The sequence below is a fragment of the Terrapene carolina genome, unplaced genomic scaffold (genome assembly GCF_002925995.2).
Source record: "Terrapene carolina triunguis isolate 2854851 unplaced genomic scaffold, T_m_triunguis-2.0 Scaffold250, whole genome shotgun sequence".
In the NCBI taxonomy this organism is placed as follows: Eukaryota; Metazoa; Chordata; order Testudines; family Emydidae; genus Terrapene; species Terrapene triunguis.
This window is the reverse complement of record NW_020664601.1, coordinates 1,575,234-1,593,016: the sequence shown is the minus strand read 5'-3', so window position 1 is coordinate 1,593,016 and position 17,783 is coordinate 1,575,234. Positions and strand designations below refer to the sequence as shown.

The window sequence follows — 17,783 nt, the reverse complement described above, 5'->3', positions numbered from 1 at the left end:
GCACTGCCTAGTGTAGAAGAGTTATTTTTGTTAATAAAAATAATAAATTAAGACAGTGAACATTGCAAAGGAAGCCAGCAGCAGCTTACCATAGTGCCTCGAGTTTAGCTTTTGGATCCTTCAGTCCTTGACACAGTAGCTCCATTCCTGGGTCTCCCAACCTGTTACCAATCAGGCTCAGCTCTGTTAGGGACTCTTTTGTACTGAGGACATGGGAGAGATCCTTACAGCCAGCAGGTGAGACACCACACTCCCATAACCTGAGGAACACAATAGGAATATTGGATTCTTCAAGATTTGCTGAAGACTTTATATGCTGATCTGGGGTGAATCCTATTTTTACCCAGGGCAGTAGAAATGCAGAACAGTAGAGTCTGTTTTTTTAACTCTAAGAGGCTTGTTATATGCACGCACATTTACTTGACAAGTTCCTTTTGTGTAAGCAGCCTTCTCACATCTTCCCCTTTCCTGCATTAGAGATGAAAATCTCCTTTTTTTAAAAATACAGAAGGTAAGTTGGGTACACAGTGTTGTACAGAAAACTGAACAGAATGACTGAATATTCATTACAGCAGCGTTCTGTCATGCCCTTCTTCCAAGAATTTGATCATTTACTGACCTCACTGTGCTTTCCTGCCTATTCAGTAGTGTTCTTCACCCAACCCTCACTGAGAGAAGGGGTCTGAGGTGCACCCCTGCTTCATAAGGGATTTGTTGACTGAGAAACTCTACATATCGGGCAAGATCATGCCAGCATAATAAATACAGATGACTTAGAGGATACCAATTTGTGCAGATGTTAAGTAGCCATTGGTGTCCCTTACCATAGCTTCTCTATTTTACAGTTGGGATTCAGTAGTCCCTGGCACAGCAGTGCTACACCTGGATCTCCAATCTTGTTCTCTCCCACAGACAGTTCTGTCAGGGATGGCTTCCTAGCAAGAACAGTGCTGAGATCCCCACAGCTAGCAGCCGTGATACGACAGTTCTCCAGACTGTGGAGAATAGAAGAATCATATCAAAATTCAACAGTTGCTTCTCCATACGTCAGTGTATTAAAGGACATCTACCATCCTGAATACAATCAGGAGGAGAGATTGCAGGCCAGGTCCTCAGCCCGTCTGAATTGGTGCAGCTCCACTGAGTTCAGTGAAGGTATGCCAGCTGAGGATCTGGCCCATTATTCCCCCAGAAGAAACAGTTTGCATCACCCTTCCTTTAGGGCACTATGGTGCTCATTAAACCCACATACTGTGTATGTAACCGATAGAGGCCCAGACAAGTCACCTCTTTATGTTGAGGATCCCTCTTTAAGGAAGTCCTGGGGACAGACAGAGCCAGGGGAGTCCCTGAGACCATAACTCCATTAGAACCATGCTGGGACGGTGCACTCCTGCTGCTGCAGACACACTGAGCCTCCACATGGCTTCCAGCTGATGCTATAAGCTGATTCTGCAGCCTATACTGCGCTTAGAACAGGAGTGCTCTGCAGATCGAGATGGGGGCAGGAAACTCAGATCTTGCACCAAACTGTCTCCATGGACTTTACCCCAGGCAAGGAGTGTATTGCCGCACACCATTCTGAAGAGACGTGCGCTTTGTTATTCTGAAGCAGTATTCAGACTTAGTTGGATAGTAACTGGTGGGAGACTAGCTAGAGCTGGGGGATAGTAGCTTCCCCTCCCCACTCCCACATAGGAGCCATCGGACATTTTCTTTGCAAGTCTGGTCCACAGTGACACCACTGCCATTACCATGCAGTGAAGAGTGAAAGCCAGCTCCCTGAATCAAGCACTAAGCAGAATTTAAGCCAGGAGAGTTTTTGCAATTTTCATGGCAACAGAGATGTACCTGGATAAGCCACAGAATTTCTTAAGTATTCCTGGCAACAAGAAAGCGGTGTGTCTCTGTAAGAGCAGAGTTAGAACTGGAGAGAACTAACTGTTACTTACTGTAGTGACTGTAAGTTACAGTTGGGATCCATCAATCCCTGACACAGCACTTTTACTGCTGCATCTCCCAGTTTGTTGTTACTTATGTTGAGCACCCTCAGGGAAGGCTTTGTGCGCAGAGCAGAGCAGAGCATCTCACAGTTGTCAGGTGAGAGTTCACAATACTCTAACCTGCAAAAAAGAAGAAACCAGAGCAAAATAGGAGTCTTCATCATACCACTCAGCTCACTTATGTCAGCAGCGTGGAGATCTTGTCCACAGACCAGACAGGAAGATAGAGCAGAGAGTAAATATATAGATTGCTCATGGCTTTTCATGGGGGGGAGGGGGAAGAGTCCCCAAACCTCAGCTACTAACTTAATAGCACTTCCATGCTATTGCCAGGGGGCTTCAGTCAGTTTGATTTGAAAGCATCACCAGATGGGGTATCTGCTCAGTTTCAATAGTAAGCCTTTCATAAAGATTGCATGCAGGTTTGCTGACAACCACTGTTTAATTCTTGAATTGTAAGAGAGCATACGACCACCACTGCTATGTCTTTCTAAAGGAGGAGAAGAGTTAGTTTCTCCAACTGGTAGCCTTTAGTAGAATCCGATCAGAAACCAGACAGTCTTAGAGACCAGAATCAAAAGCAATAAACTGATCAGCAGCACTCCTGCTGGTCATGGAACAAGTTTGTGCTCCCTGTTCTTGACTGGGGTTTGATCAAAGAACATCCAGGTCATTCTGCATTGATAGGCACCTACCACTATTTATTAAGTAAGGTCAGAGGATTGTTTGCAGTGGACAAGAGCTAAAGTGCTGTGTAAATGGCATGCACCTAATCTCTACCCACTTCACCTTCCCTATAATATGGCTATGGGAAGAGCCAGACTAACCATCCATAACTCTGTGAGAAGTAGATGGTTAAACTGGAGGACAAAGGGTGGTAGTTTGTCCTTTTGAGGAAGGAAGCAGCAAATTCTTCATGCCCAGTTAATTCCTGGCCTCTGCTAAACAAGGGTCTCAGTCAAAGGTGGTTTCGATATGGAGACCTATCCATTGGAAATTGGATTAAAACCACCAAATTTGTCTGAATAGTCACAAACTATTCTCCATGGAACATATCCCGATGATCCAATGAATGCAACACTGAGAACCATACAGCAGGTGGTTGGGAAATAAAGTGAACAACACAGATTTGGAGCACTGCTGAAACCACTCAACCTACCAATGAGAACAGCTTTTGGTCACTACCAATCTGGGCTATACTGAGGTGGTCAGACTAGAGACCAGGCCACAACATTACAAGGCCTTGGGACCATCCAATCCCCACTAAAATGGTTTATCAGATATTTCCTCCCTGCAGATATTCACTTTTTTGCAGCTGGAGGCAAATTTACTGCTGGTTACGAGAGATGACAGAACTCCACTCCCAACCTACCCATCCACCTGAGTTTTGTCTAGCACCTTGCAATGTCAAGCATCCATGAAAGAACCAAGGAGGCCAGTGATTACTTACTGTAACTTCTGTAGCTTGCAGTTGGGATCCATCAATCCTTCACACAGCACTTTTACACCTGAAGTTCCTAGTTTGTTATCACCCAGCTGCAGCTCTGTCAGAGTTGGTTTTGTGCTCAGAACAGAACGGAGATGCTTACAGCAGGCATCTGTTAGATTGCAGTTCTGCAGCCTGAGGGAGAAAAGAAACCGGCATATGAGGAATAGAATTCCTCAGAATTCACCATGTTCTCCTCAGAGACTGGTGTATCCTCCACTATTTGGCTTCATAATCCATTGTAGTGCTGTAGTGTATTATGCTTCAGTGCCTTTACAAAGCATCTGCAATTCTACCAAAATTATTACATGCCAAGCTAAATACTATGATAAGGCCAGACCCAATCATCTCTGCCTCAATAAAAAATTTTAATCAGCTAGTTTTAGAGTTGCAGTAACAAGGGGCTTCCATGTTTTTTTAATAACTTCTTGTACAGCAGCCATAGCAGAGAAGAGAATTTCTTCCATTAAATAATGACAATATTCCAATGTATCTATGCAGCAATGTTGTTCTACATAGAACAAGTCTAAGACAACAAAAGGCTATTCCCAGCTAAAAAACAAGGGAATCTTACCTTTCTTTGACTCCCTAGAGCGAGGGCACAGTAGTCAAAAATAAAAATCTAAGCCAAATATTGGCTTACATCCCCCATTGCTGTGTAGGTGTTACACTGTGGATATTTAACTACTGTATCCTGCAGGACATATCAGTCGTCTGCTGCCACTGAGAGCAGGTAAAGGTCTCTCTCCAGTGCTGTTTCTGGTAGGAGTAGTTGCATGACAGCTGCAACATTACCAGGAAGGGGGGTTGATTTAAATCACTCAGAGGAGCCAACAACCTGTACAACATCTTAATGGAGTTCTGTATGGAAGTTTGCTTTTTAGAAAAGTTCGATGTTTCTGATTTAATCTTTAACACATAGACCTAGGTAAACAGTGGATGTTTAACATGCACTGAACTGCCCACACACAAAAAAAAAAAAAAAAAAAGCCACCACACACACCCCCACCCACCCACCCAAGCAATCTAGTTTAGGAGAGAAGCTAATGAATTTGTGATTGGCGCTCTTGAGAAACTTGAGGTTTAAAAAGAAACTATTTGAAATGTGACTCAATAACTAGTGTTCCATCCTCTTGGGGAAAGTATTAGATCCACTTATTACAAGGCCTATCTTAAAAACAAGATGTCTGATTTACTTAATATTTTGGCTCCCCTCGCCTGCAATTTTTTTAAATTGCTCTTCTCACTAGAGGACACGTGAAGTTTGAAGCCCACAGAACTGTGGAGTGACCAAAAGTCAGCCTTGTAACCATTCCCCGCCAAGGTAAACCCTGGGTGGCTGCCAGCTGTCTAGACCTTATCTTGGTCTTTGAAGTGCCAAGATCCATTTATGTACTATAGTCTTGGTGGTAAACAAGTGAGCAGAACAGATTAAAGCCCCAAATATATGTAGCTATTGAAAGAGTTCTCTTTGAAGACTGGAGGGGGTGGTATTTGGGAGGTGTTAAAAGCTGCTATAGACAAGTGGTTCTTGCTCTTTCTTGAGCTGCCCTGGCCAAATAATCAGAGCTGGGAAAAGTCAGCCATTTCTAGTCCAGTTAGAGATCAGATTCTTCCAGTCATTACTCAGGAAGTGTTTGAAGTTGCATCAGTTTACTTTCCCTACCAATAAATGAGAAGCCATTTGATAAGAATTCAGGGTTTTCTGAGGCGTTTACAGAGTACAGTAAATATAGGGCCAGATCCTCAGCTGGAATAAATGGGCATAGCTCCATTGAAGTCAGTGGAGATGCATTATTTACCTCAGCTGATGATCTGGCCCAAGAGTTTAGTTACTCACAATGCATTGATAAAGACCGATAAGCATTCTAGTGCAACACAACCACCAGTCTGAGATTTACCAGAGTTTCTGTAAGTTGCAGCTTGGAGTCATCAACCCTTTACACAGCAGTTCCACTCCTGAGTCTCCCAATTCATTGTTATTCAGGGTTAGCTCTGTCAGGGTCTGGTTTGAACTGAGGACAGAGCCAATATCCTTACAGTGACTAGCAGAGAGATTGCAATCATCCAGCCTGCAGGGAAGATAGATGGCATTAGTCCTAACAATTCATTCTGCTCACCTCAATGACTGAAGAATTCCCCATCAGCAATGTATTTATTAAACAAGATAATCAGTTATTTAGACCCTAAGTCAGTCCCTGGAGTGTATCACAGCAAATCCACATGCAGCTTGTTGTGCAGACAAAGCCCACTCCACTACCCAGGCTTGGCAGGAGACGGGATTCTCCTGCATTACTAATTCAGAGTAGCAGCCGGGTTAGTCTGTATCCGCAAAAAGAACAGGAGTACTTGTGGCACCTTAGAGACTAACAAATTTATTTGAGCATAAGCTTTCATGGGCTACACTAATAGCCAATTCAATTACACTAATTGAATCTATTTCCCCATGTTAAGTTCTCCTCACACTTTCTATGGGTCATCTCGATTATCACTTCAAAAGTTTTTTTTTCCTCCTGCTGATGATAGCTCATCTCAATTGATTGGCCTCTTGCAGTTGGCATGACTACTTCCACCTTTTCATGTTCTCTGTATGTATAAATATCTTCTCTCTGTGTGTTCCATTCTATGCATCCGATGAAGTGGGCTGTAGCCCACGAAAGCTTATGCTCAAACAAATTTGTTAGCCTCTAAGGTGCCACAAGTACTCCTGTTTTTCCTGCATTACTGGGGCTCTGCTACTGTAGAAGTGGAAATAAGATTCTGCCAGAGACAGACTGAATGGAACTCCTCCATCTGTGCCACTTAGAAGATGGCATGTGCCCCAAACCCCCTCTCTAGCCAACAGAGCTTTAGCCCTGGGCTGCAGCTAAGTTTAGTTTCTTCACCAACAAGTTAGCCAGTTCATCAGGCAGCAGGAGTGCACCTGAATCCAAAGGTCCAGAGGGCAATGTAGAAGCTTTTAGGCAGACTGTGTAGTGACACCAAATGAACTGGTCCTTTGCCAGGCTTTCCAGTCAAAGAGAGACTTCCAAGACTGCTCTGGCATGCATAGCTCATATGGCCTCTGCCCACATCCTTACTGCCTTCCTGGCAATTATCAGCTGCTGTCACCTTCTCAGCCTCTATGCCTTGGGCAGCCAAGTCTCTGCTCAGAATGCAGTTCTAATCACTGGCATGTAGCCCAGGTTCCCTCAGGGCATCCCATCCCCATGGGAGGACTCAGACAGTCAGAGCTAGTTCCACATAACTCACATATCAAAGGCCTACGCAATCCTTCCTACCCGACCCAAAGGAAATCGCCCTCAATCTGCTGCTCCTTCCCCACTAGCTTAATGCTCGTTTTGCCCACCCAGAGGAGCAAGAGGTCAGCCCAGGAGTGCAGATTCCCAGCAAGAGGAGGTGGAGCAGTGTGGTACCAACTCTTTCTAGCACTCCCTACCTCCCAGCAGAGCACTCACTAGCTGACCAGGCTAAAATCGAAGTTATATACTCTTGGTGGCTGCCAGAGCATGTAGGATTAAAAGTGAAAGGGATAGAGACTTTCCACGTGTTAAAATGCTGGTCAATTTATAGCATTTGGTAAGACTGGTCATGAAATGCCATAGGGAAGGAGTTTGACTGGCACTCCCATCAAGGGGCACTTTTTTAGCCTAAAACCCACCTTTCTGGATGGAAAGAAGATAGAGACACCAACCCCCTGCAAATAAACATTCAACCAAGGAAGAAAGGAACACCAGAACAGTGGCAACATATTTAAATAGTCATTGAAGACATCACTACTTTGGTGTTTTTGATCTATGCTGAATTTGAACCCAGACTGAGTTCATACCAAGGACTAGGTTTCTTTAGATAAGCATGTCTTCATGAGCGTCCTACATAGGAGGAGCAGAATCCTTCTGTCATGAGCAAGTTTGCAGTATCACATAGCAACAATACTGCAGTTAATATTGTCCCTGAAATGCAGTAAACATTCTGTTCCCTTCCCCTCTCCCCCCCCCCCCGCCCCAAAATCTTGTAGACTCCTCCCTCCACCCTTTAGGACAGGGGTTCTCAACCTTTTTCTTTCTGAGGCCCCCACAGCATGCTATAAAAACTCCCCGGCCCACCTGTGACAACTGTTTTTCTGCATATAAAAGCCAGGACAAGCATTAGGGGGTAGCAAGCAGGGCAACTGCCAGGGGGCCCGGAAAGCTAAATTGCTCAGTCTTCAGCCTCGGGTGGCGGGGCTTGGGGCCCTGGGCTTCAGCCCCATGTGGTGGGGGTTTGGCTTTCTACTCTGGGCCCCAGCAAGTCTAATGCCAGCCCTGCTTGGCGGCCCCCCTGAAACCTGCTCACAGCCCCCAGACCCCTGGTTGAGAACCACGGCTTTAGGAAACTATTCAGCTTAGTTGCTATATAGTCTCTTCTAGGGGGAAAAACTGGTACTACCTGACAGTTTTGCTCGTGTTCATGGAAGATTTAAGCTCGGTCCATCTGGACGCACTCATCTCTTCACACTGGATGTCAAGGTCCATTTTAAATGCTGATGCAAGACCTGAAGATTTAACAAGATGACAGTAAGTAATTTCTGAAGCAGAACAACAAACCCAACATTCCCTCTTCAAACCCAACCAGTTATGCTTGGGCAGCTGGATTTATAACCCTCTGCGCCACAAGTTACAGTTGTGCAACTTGCTCTTTTTACACATGGCCGATGTTGAAAGGTTACAGACACTAACTCCATATTTGCAATGTTGAGATAGATCAGGTAGTGGCCAGACTAACCCAGCAGAGGCCCCTATCCGGTGGCTGGATGGTATGTGCATCCTACAGAGTTATTGCAACAGTCAGCCAAGACCCTTGTGGTTTTTAGGCAACTGTTTGACCCAGTGAGAAGAGAGGGAGGCTCTTTTTGGCTACGTGACAGTGTGCACTTTCCAAAGGCAATGGGGACCATTTTGTAAATATTGCACTGGTGTCCGAACGGCACAGTACATGTGTGTACTTCAGGGAGAGCATGGGAAGTCTGATATGAGTCTAGGACCTAGTGATCTCTCATAAGAGTACATATGGAGAGGAGGAGAGTCATGGGAATGGACAGGTTCCATGTTAACAAAAATCTCTCAGTCAAAAACCAGTTTACTGGAAAGCAAAGTTCATGGGGCTGGAAGGATCCAGCACCATTCAGACATGAATCAGACTCTCACCAGTTCACCTGGTGCAGAGTGCAGAGCTATGGGCAGTGGGAGACATTCAGATGGCATGCTCTGCTCTGCATGCTCCAGGGGGCATTTTGTCATTTTTTAACCTACCAACCCCCTTCCTGTACGGTTAGCAAAAGCAGGTACCACACAGAGCAGAGGCAGCGTTTGAATTGTTTGCATGAATCAGGATATGGCAACACTGTAGCCTTGGAAAGGTAATACACACCAGTAAGTGGCTGGGCACATTTTTTTGTGGTTTCTGTATTTTTATGTTCAGCCGTTGCTGTCAGCCCCAAAAGAGCAATTTTGAGTTACAAGCATCTGAGATGCATGGTGTTTTTTGTTCCACAATCATATTACAAGTTATGATCTATATACAGTAAACCTGTATTACAGGTCAGAGGGGTTCCACAGTCTTTATACACAATACTTTACAATAGGTAAAAATATGCCAAAACAAATAGCTAAGCCTAAACCCATAAATCTTGCAGTTTAGCAGGCTGATTCTACAAACACTTACTACCCTGGAAAGTACCACTGTACTATCTAGGTCTACATTTGGCTAGCTTGTTACCCTACACCGTGTGTAAGTGACTACACAATTTGACTGCAGTGCAGTGTGGGTGACAATGCCCTCATTCTGATTGGTTAGTGGAGGTGACTATACACAATGCAGTGATGAATCAGACCCATAGAAGTCTAATCTACACTAGCAAAGAAGGGTGTTTTTTAGAGTTAAACATTATTTGAAACACCACTTCAGCTGTGTCCACACCAGGCGTGATCACTTTTCAAATCGTGTTCACTAGCTGTGGTCTACCCGAAGGGGAGATATAGACAGTGAGCAACTAACATGTTTTTGAAGGTGTTAAACTGGATCTACTCTAGGTGCCAAGTGGTATTTCAAGTCATGCTACCTAGGTCAAGTTCATTAACATTCTCCTCCTACACTGGCCCAAACCAGAGTGGAATAGTTAGGAACAAGCACTGCGTACTACAGCTAATTCTTCCTCATACTTCTAATTCTGTCTTCCCCACATCATTTTTTTTTAACATAATTAAAGATGGAGAGAGTAAGTTAGGGATCCCAAATAAAGGGGAGTTTTTCCATAGAGGCGAGTCTGTAACAATGCAGTCCCCCAGAGACGGTCTCCTAGCACAAGAAGTATAGCATACAACAGGGAAATCCTACTGGAAAGCATAAATAATCCCTCCACTCTAACATGAGAAGATGGGAGCACGCTGTTGTTCTAAATCTAGCATACAGTTCCAAGCATCTCTGTGTTGCAGGTAAATACTACTACGGTACATAGACTCATGTTCTTAAAGCTCATTCCGAAGGAGCAGACACAGCTAGTCCCACAGCTGACACAGAATGGTAGAGCTCTACTAGTGTCAACTGAGGTATAATCATTAATACCAACTGAGGCTAGGACTTATACTGACTAACATTAACAGCCAGATTTATCACACATTGCATAGTAGTCACCCACTCCCCCAAAACAAGCAGCCAAAAGCAGAAGCTTGGAAGGCAGGGATTTTAATTTTTAGAAGTCTGTGACCCATCTCATTGCCATAATATCAGAATCTAGTTAGTCAAAGGGATTAAGTTACTGTGTACGAAACAAAAAATTATCTGCTATCCCAAAACATTAAAAATGGTAAGTGGAGAAATATATTATAGAAACAATCTATAAAATAGAAACATCATAACAGAGCAAAACCTTCCCTGATTCCCCATCCTCCTCCTCTCTGAGCTCAGAGATTCACTCAGCAGCTTTTCCTCCTCCATACCTTCCTTTGAATCCAAACAGAGCCAAAGGGGCCTAGGCCAGAGCAGCTGTATTTATTGGCCCCCAGATTGGCTTTTTCAAGAACCTGCCCTACTTAGCATGCTCATCCTTCTTGGTCTCCATTATAAAGGGCATGTGATTAAGGTATTCTTCTCCCCTGTGTGCCATGTTATAGTGGAAGATGTAGGCAATTAGCTGTCTTCCTTTACAATAAACTCATAATACTAGAGTACAACTGACACCATACGGATCTTGTTTTAGTTTCTTCGGTGGGGAATTAGTCTTTTGTTCCTCCCTGTGGTAAGGGGATGAAGGATTCTGATGTGTTGGGGAAAGGTGTTTGAGTTCCTCTCTCCAGCTAATTATCAGTGCTATTTATGGCCCTATAATGAGCTCTGCGAGATCCCTGTGGCCCCTAGGGAGCTCACTGTGGAAGCAGGGCTTAGGTGGGGAGCTAAAAGTCTTACATACCATCTCTTCCCCCATGTTAAGTAACTCCTTGTTTTCATCTCTCTTTCTCTAACAGGTTCTTCCCTTACCTCCTCCTGTCACTTTAGATTTCTTTTCCCACTTGCTCCCCACACCCACATTATTTTTGGCCTTTATTCTTCCCTCTTTTCTGTCTTCCTTCTCATCTGTGAGGAAATGAGAGGTAATAGTGTCCTCCCTTCTCTTTCTTCCTCTGCAGATCTACTTGATGAATTCTCTCAAACTAACATGCTCTGCCACTGCTCTGATCTGCCTGCACTTGTTTTGTTTAACGGCTATTCTCTTTCTCCTCCTAGGACGGTTATCCCTTCTCTGCTTACCCAGAGACACAGAAAGGTCAGGAGTGACATGATAGTGAAGCGTCTTTGGGCCTCACTTCCAGAGGTGCTGAAAATCTGTAGTGACGACTGGCTTCAGCTGGAGAGAAGGGTGTTCAGCACTTGTGAAAGCTAGGCCCTAGCTGGTTGAATCCTGTTGCTCCTGCTTGCCCAATAGGAAAGTTAGGAGCCTAAATACCTTTGTGGGTATGAGCCAAAGTGCTCTGTCCAGGAGCAGCTTAAAAGGTGGTTCTCTGCTGTTAGTGGATAGTGCCTTGCACCTATTACTTGTTTTTTCTCTTCTATTCTGTCTCTTATCTTAGCTAGAGGGGATGATTTAGGGGCCCAAGCCTCATGCTTGAAATACCTACACTCCCTGTTCAGCAGAAGTGACTCAGCCACTCTGTCTTCAGAGGTTGAGCAACTGAACTCCATGCAGATTGTCTCTCAAAGTGAGGTTCTGCCTGCCTACAAGCACTGAAAAGCCCAAGTACTTTTCCATAAGAGAAAGGGGCTGTCCTCGTGTCCCTTGTGAAAACTCCAGGGGGTGTGGTAGAAACACTTAAGCAATCTCCTGTGTATATGACTACAAGGCACTAGTCATGCTAAGTCACCAACTGTTCTCTTTCCCCAGCCTCCCCCTTTTCCCTTTCTATGCTTAGTTCTATCGCCTTCATTCCTTTTCCCTCCATCCAGCTAGGTTCCTCTTGGTAAGTGCCACCACCCTGTTCCTCCCTATATGAGGTCTTTAAACCACGATTTGAGGACTTCAATAACTCAGACATAGGTTAGGGGTTTGTTACAGGAGTGGGTGGGTGAGATTCTGTGGCCTGCATTGTGCAGGAGGTCAGACTAGATGATCATAATGGTCCCTTCTGACCTTAAAGTCTATGAGTCTAGTCTCCTGCCTTCAGTGTGGGAGCTCCGCTCCTGGGATTTCTGCACCATCAGGAATATTCCTACACTAGCTCTTCCTGCACTCTGAGATCTTGATGACGGGGCACTGCCTGATAGACAGGAACAGGCCCCTATCAATTCTCCAGACTCCCTGGTCTCCAAGCAGAGTGGAGGATCATCCCCCAACATGGGAGCTCAGAGGGGGGAGGACAGGTGGAGCAATTGTTGGAGTGACCTAGACTAGACCAAGTAGGACATTTTTAAACTATTCTTCTCTTATCCCTTTTTTTACTGTCTCGTTGCTCCTCTCCCACCACACAATTTGTTGCAGTGTTTCCCCTTTGCTCTCCATCCTCTGCTCCTTTTCCCTCAGTGTGTGTACATCAGGAGTTGGTTCTTTTTCACTCTAAGAGTAGGGAGTCTATTATTTTTATTCTCTGCAAATAAGTACAGCAACCTAACACAGGAAGCAGAGGGGTGGGAGGAAAGATCCAAGGCACAGCAGCAATCTTCAGCTTCCCCTGCACAAGCAGGGATCTCTGCTCTCTCGAGCTGTGTGATTCTTTTGTTTCCCACCTGTTACCCAGGCCCCATGTCGCCTCTATACAGGCAGCAATAGCTATGAGCATCAAGCCAGCCCCACTCCCCTTCCTGTCCTCAATGGCCTGTCACTGAGCTATCCAGAAACAGCAGCTTCCCCCCACTGCGTATCCCAGCACCCTTCTGAGGGTGGCCTGTTATGCTCAGCTTCCCCAGAGATGCCGCTACATGAGCAGGATCAGCAGGGAGAAGACCTCAGTCTCCAGAACTCAGGAGACCTACCCTTCGCCATTGTCCACCCATCTGGTACCTCCTCCTGATCTTTGCTTCAGAGCTCTTACTGCTCTAATGCTTTGGCCTCTTTCTTGGAGCGAACTACTGTTGTGATTGCCATTCATGTATTCCCTTTGTTACCACTCCGGCCAAGCCAATGTAATCATGACACCTGTTCTTGTCCGCCTTCACACTCTTCCCCCTCCAGGCCCCTTCCCCATCACCCCATCTCTCTTCCTCTCCTATGCTGCATTGCCCAAAATAGGGACAGACAATGGCAAGTGGAAGAAAAGGAGAGTGTAAAAAGTTCTCACAATAATTAAAGTCTGTAGGAGAAAGTTCTCAGCTGTTTTAAATAGGTGTGGTTCTATTGACTGAAATTGTGTTTTACCCATTTACACAGCAGAAAATTAGGCTTTGTTTATAGCCATGAATATTTACAAAAAAAAGCTAACCTACACAGCATCCCATTAAACCCAAAGCAAACATAAGTAATCACATAGTCTTGTAGTAACCTCTGTCCGTTTTCCCCTGAAGCCCACGCTCCTTTGTGATCACTTGTCATATCAAAGAACTTACAATTAAGTTCTGGGACACAGTCATTTAATTGTTCTATAAATTACTGTACAAATCATAGGATGCTGTATAAATATTACCTTAATTAAATCACATAGATTGCTGCCTCAGAGCTAGGGTTATGCAGCTTAAATAAATACCAACATCCAGTAGGCAAACATTGTAAAATACTACACAAAGCAGTTTTGAGAGGATGATGCCTATGCAGAGAGTGCATGACTAAGCTGACAATGTGGAACAAAAATGCTCAATACAAACTTTCTGAAAAGAAAAGTATTGCAGGACCCACAAAAAGAGAACAGAAAGCTCGGTTACAAAGGGTGTAAAACAACCTGCGGCCACTGCCTCAATACTGCCAATAATTCAATATAGCAAAGGGGCTTTTATTGAATATGCATACCTAACTTAAAGGCTAAAAAGCCACAGTCTACACAGATCAGCTAGAACTGGGGGGGGGAGGGGAGGAGAAAGGCTCAAAAAAGGATTTGGGGGAAGGGGATGGATATTAGGTGAAAGCTTAACTATGAGCAGCTGATTTTGCAGCCATGTCAGGGTATCTGAATGAACTGGAACAGTATCAGGAGTATATAGGAGCTGCATATCCAGCATAGACCACCACAGCAAAGGGCCAATTATTGCTGTTGTGATCTGCAAGTCCCTGGTGGCAAGCAAGTTTCTCAACACTAAGGTGAGGAAGGCATTGCAGGTCTTGTTATTCACTTGTACCAGGGTCGTCAACAGATCCTTCTCGGGATCAAATGCTAGCAGGTTAGGGTGGAATCAAACAGTGATTCGGGCCTTAAAAAACAAACTCACCTCAAGAATGAGCATGGGAGAGAAACCTATACAGAAGCGACTAAAAAGAAGTCACTGTGCTCTGAGGATGAAAAGCAGGAGGTGGTTCAAGGATTTACTGAGGTTCAGAATGCTCTGAAACACTTCCGTTTAGTCTCCCTGACCATCTGGGAGTCACCACGTTTTAGGCCTGACAGCGTGGTAACCCATCCCAACAGCAAACGGAGTCAAAGATGGGTGTGTTAAAAATACAGTGGAATAACTAGACACAATGCTTAATTTGTAATGAAAGAGGTGCTGGGGCTCACGCAATATTTTTACTTTCATAACTGACGCAGCAAACTCAGAAGTGCCGGGGCTATGAACTGCCCAGCCCAGAGGTGCAGGGGCTCAGCCCTGGCAAATATTAAACCTTGATTAGATACCAGCATTTCAGACAAAACGCACCCGTAAGTGGCTTGGATTCAAGTGAATTCACTGTAATTTTCCTAACCAATCTGGATAAGAAATGAAGCGTCCCCACCCCTCTTTTGCATTTCAGTCCTGAAATCACATTGCCAACGATGCATTCAAGAGACAGATTTTCCCCAACAACCCCCAGCAGGATTTGCAAAACCCTGGCTCAGTTAAAGTATGTCTAAGCCTGCAAATAGAACTCCTGCCAGACGCCTGCGCTGTGGTTACCAGGCATAAAGCTACAGTTTGATAAGAGCATTTAGCAGAAAGAGAGAGAGAGAGAGAGAGAGGAAAAGATCCTGTTCCTACCAGATCCTCTGCCTCGGCCCGAAGAGAGAAGCGGAATTCCTGCTCTGCTGGAGACACCCCTGCCCTGGCTGCCACAGTCCCCTCCTCCTGCCTGCTCTAGCTGTGTCTAAGTGGTGGAGAGCAGTCAAGTGCCCTGCAGAGCCGCTCCCCCAGGGAGGGAGGGTGGCTGAGGGAAGCGAAGCACAGCGCAGCTGGGCCTGGCTGAAGCGCTCTCCTGGCAGCGCTAGCTGGGCCCTGTTCAGGCTTGCCCACTGTCTCACATTAGCAAGTGGGGTTTTCCTAGTAACAGCGTCCCTCACCCGCTTAATGTCAGTGGAATCGATTGACGCATGACTATGGCTCAGAGGGAGGCATCATGACACACTCTTAAAGGCACAGGCTGATAGAGCCATTGCAGTACATGATTCCTGCACCGTATGGCACAGATTAGAATCATAGAATCATAGAATATCAGGGTTGGAAGGGACCTCAGGAGGTCATCTAGTCCAACCCCCTGCTCAAAGCAGGACCAATTCCCAACTAAATCATCCCAGCCAGGGCTTTGTCAAGCCTGACCTTAAAAACCTCTAAGGAAGGAGATTCCACCACCTCCCTAGGTAACCCATTCCAGTGCTTCACCACCCTCCTAGTGAAAAAGTTTTTCCTAATATCCAACCTAGACCTCCCCCACTTGCAACTTGAGACCATTACTCCTTGTTCTCTCATCTGGTACCACTGAGAACAGCCTAGCTCCATCTTCTTTGGAACTCCCTTTCAGGTTAAAAGCAGTTGAAAGCAGCTATCAAATCCCTCCTCATTCTTCTCTTCTGCAGACTAAACAATCCCAGTTCCCTCAGCCTCTTCTCATAAGTCATGTGCTCCAGACCCCTAATCATTTTTGTTGCCCTCCGCTGGACTCTCTTCAATTTTTCCACATCCTTCTTGTAGTGTGGGGCCCAAAACTGGACGCAGTACTCCAGATGAGGCCTCACCAATGTCGAATAGAGGGGAATGATCATGTCCCTCGATCTGCTGGCAATGCCCCTACTTACACTGCCCAAAATGCCGTTAGCCTTCTTGGCAACAAGGGCACACTGTTGACTCATATCCAACTTCTCGTCCACTGTAACCCCTAGGTCCTTTTCTGCAGAACTGCTGCCTAGCCATTCGGTCCCTAGTCTGTAAGCAGTGCATGGGATTCTTCCGTCCTAAGTGCAGGACTCTGCACTTGTCCTTGTTGAACCTCATCAGGTTTCTTTTGGCCCAATCCTCTAATTTGTCTAGGTCCCTCTGTATCCTGTCCCTACCCTCCAGCGTATCTACCACTCCTCCCAGTTTAGTGTCATCTGCAAACTTGCTGAGAGTGCAGTCCACGCCATCCTCCAGATCATTAATGAAGATATAGAACAAAACCGGCCCCAGGACCGACCCTTGGGGCACTCTGCTTGAAACTCGCTGCCAACTAGACATGGAGCCATTAATCACTACCCGTTGAGCCTGACGATCTAGCCAGCTTTCTATCCACCTTATAGTCCATTCATCCAGCCCATACTTCTTTAACTTGCTGGCAAGAATACTGTGGGAGACCGTATCAAAAGCTTTGCTAAAGTCAAGGAATAACACATCCACTGCTTTCCCCTCATCCACAGACCCTGTTATCTCCTCATGGAAGGCAGGCTTGTCTGTCCCTGCTGCCCCCTTCGCTCTCCTAATCCTTCCTCGGCTACTGCTACCCAGCTTCTAGCGCCTGACTTACTAAAGAACTCATACAGAGATAAACAGGCCACCCTTTAGCCTGTCTCACAGTTTCAGTGGTAAGTGCACCTATCTTCTCCCTCCATCTCCATCATCCCTCAAGGGCACCCACTTAAAGTTTCCAGTTCCCAGCTGTCACCTCTCTTGAGCAGAGATCTGGATCTCTCTCCCTCCTTGACTGGGGTTTTAAGGCGGCACGGCTCTCCGATCTGTGATATCCCCAGCAACCCAGTCTGCCCAAAGCCAGCACCTGTGCTTTGCACTCTCTCCGAGGCCTATGACCAGTGTATTGCCTGCAGTTACGAGTTACCACACAGCTCTTTCAAAACAAGCACCTTTATTCTTTAGGTAAAAGCATTACATACAAAACATTAAGACAATAAACAGATTTAAACCCATATTAAACATACCTGGCCAACATCCCTTTCAACCCTTCAGCAAGGGTTGGCGCCTCTCCTTAGATAGAGAACCATGTATATTTGGTGACTTAAAATGACGGTCATGCATCAATTCAAGCTCATCCTTTTATACCAAAAGCCCTTTCTTTGTTTCCTAGTCTCTGGAAAACACAGCTGGAGCCAGTATGTGCAAACCACCACAAGGAGTGGTGCCTCTCTAGAGTTGTTTACAATCTCAGGGATAATCACCCCCTACAGTTTTAATTTCTGTAGGAGCTATGGTAACCCTCCCCCATGGAGTCAAACACGACACACAAACCACGCATAAAATTAAAATACTGCCCGGGGTTGCAATATCTGTCACAGTCTTAATTATAGCCTTTGTTCTGCCTTCCCTCTTATCACTTGTCATGTTAGGTCTAAACACGGGCTCTGATCCTGCACTGAATGCTAGGCAGGTGGACCCCTGCACTGTGCCCATTCTCAGTCCTATGCAGAGCTCATTGCAAGACCAGGGTCTCAAACTGTAAGTTC

At 45.5% G+C, this 17,783-nt stretch overlaps 1 protein-coding gene across 2 annotated transcripts in view; it reads right to left on the bottom strand.

Moving 5' to 3' along the window:
• Positions 1 to 17,783, bottom strand: part of RNH1 (ribonuclease/angiogenin inhibitor 1) — a 37,654-nt gene that overhangs the window by 6,782 nt on the left and 13,089 nt on the right. The window contains exons 1-7 of one of the 2 annotated variants that reach the window (XM_024209515.2): positions 15,118 to 15,191; positions 7,918 to 8,023; positions 5,391 to 5,561; positions 3,454 to 3,624; positions 1,953 to 2,123; positions 825 to 995; positions 90 to 260 (exon numbers count right to left, since the gene is read on the bottom strand). In XM_024209515.2, coding sequence (XP_024065283.2) covers positions 90 to 260; positions 825 to 995; positions 1,953 to 2,123; positions 3,454 to 3,624; positions 5,391 to 5,561; positions 7,918 to 8,003 — 941 coding nt within the window. In that variant the 5' untranslated portion in view covers positions 8,004 to 8,023; positions 15,118 to 15,191. Of the gene's footprint in view, positions 1 to 89; positions 261 to 824; positions 996 to 1,952; positions 2,124 to 3,453; positions 3,625 to 5,390; positions 5,562 to 7,917; positions 8,024 to 15,117; positions 15,192 to 17,783 lie in introns of those variants that run through there. The other variant, XM_024209514.2, reaches the window with a different exon arrangement.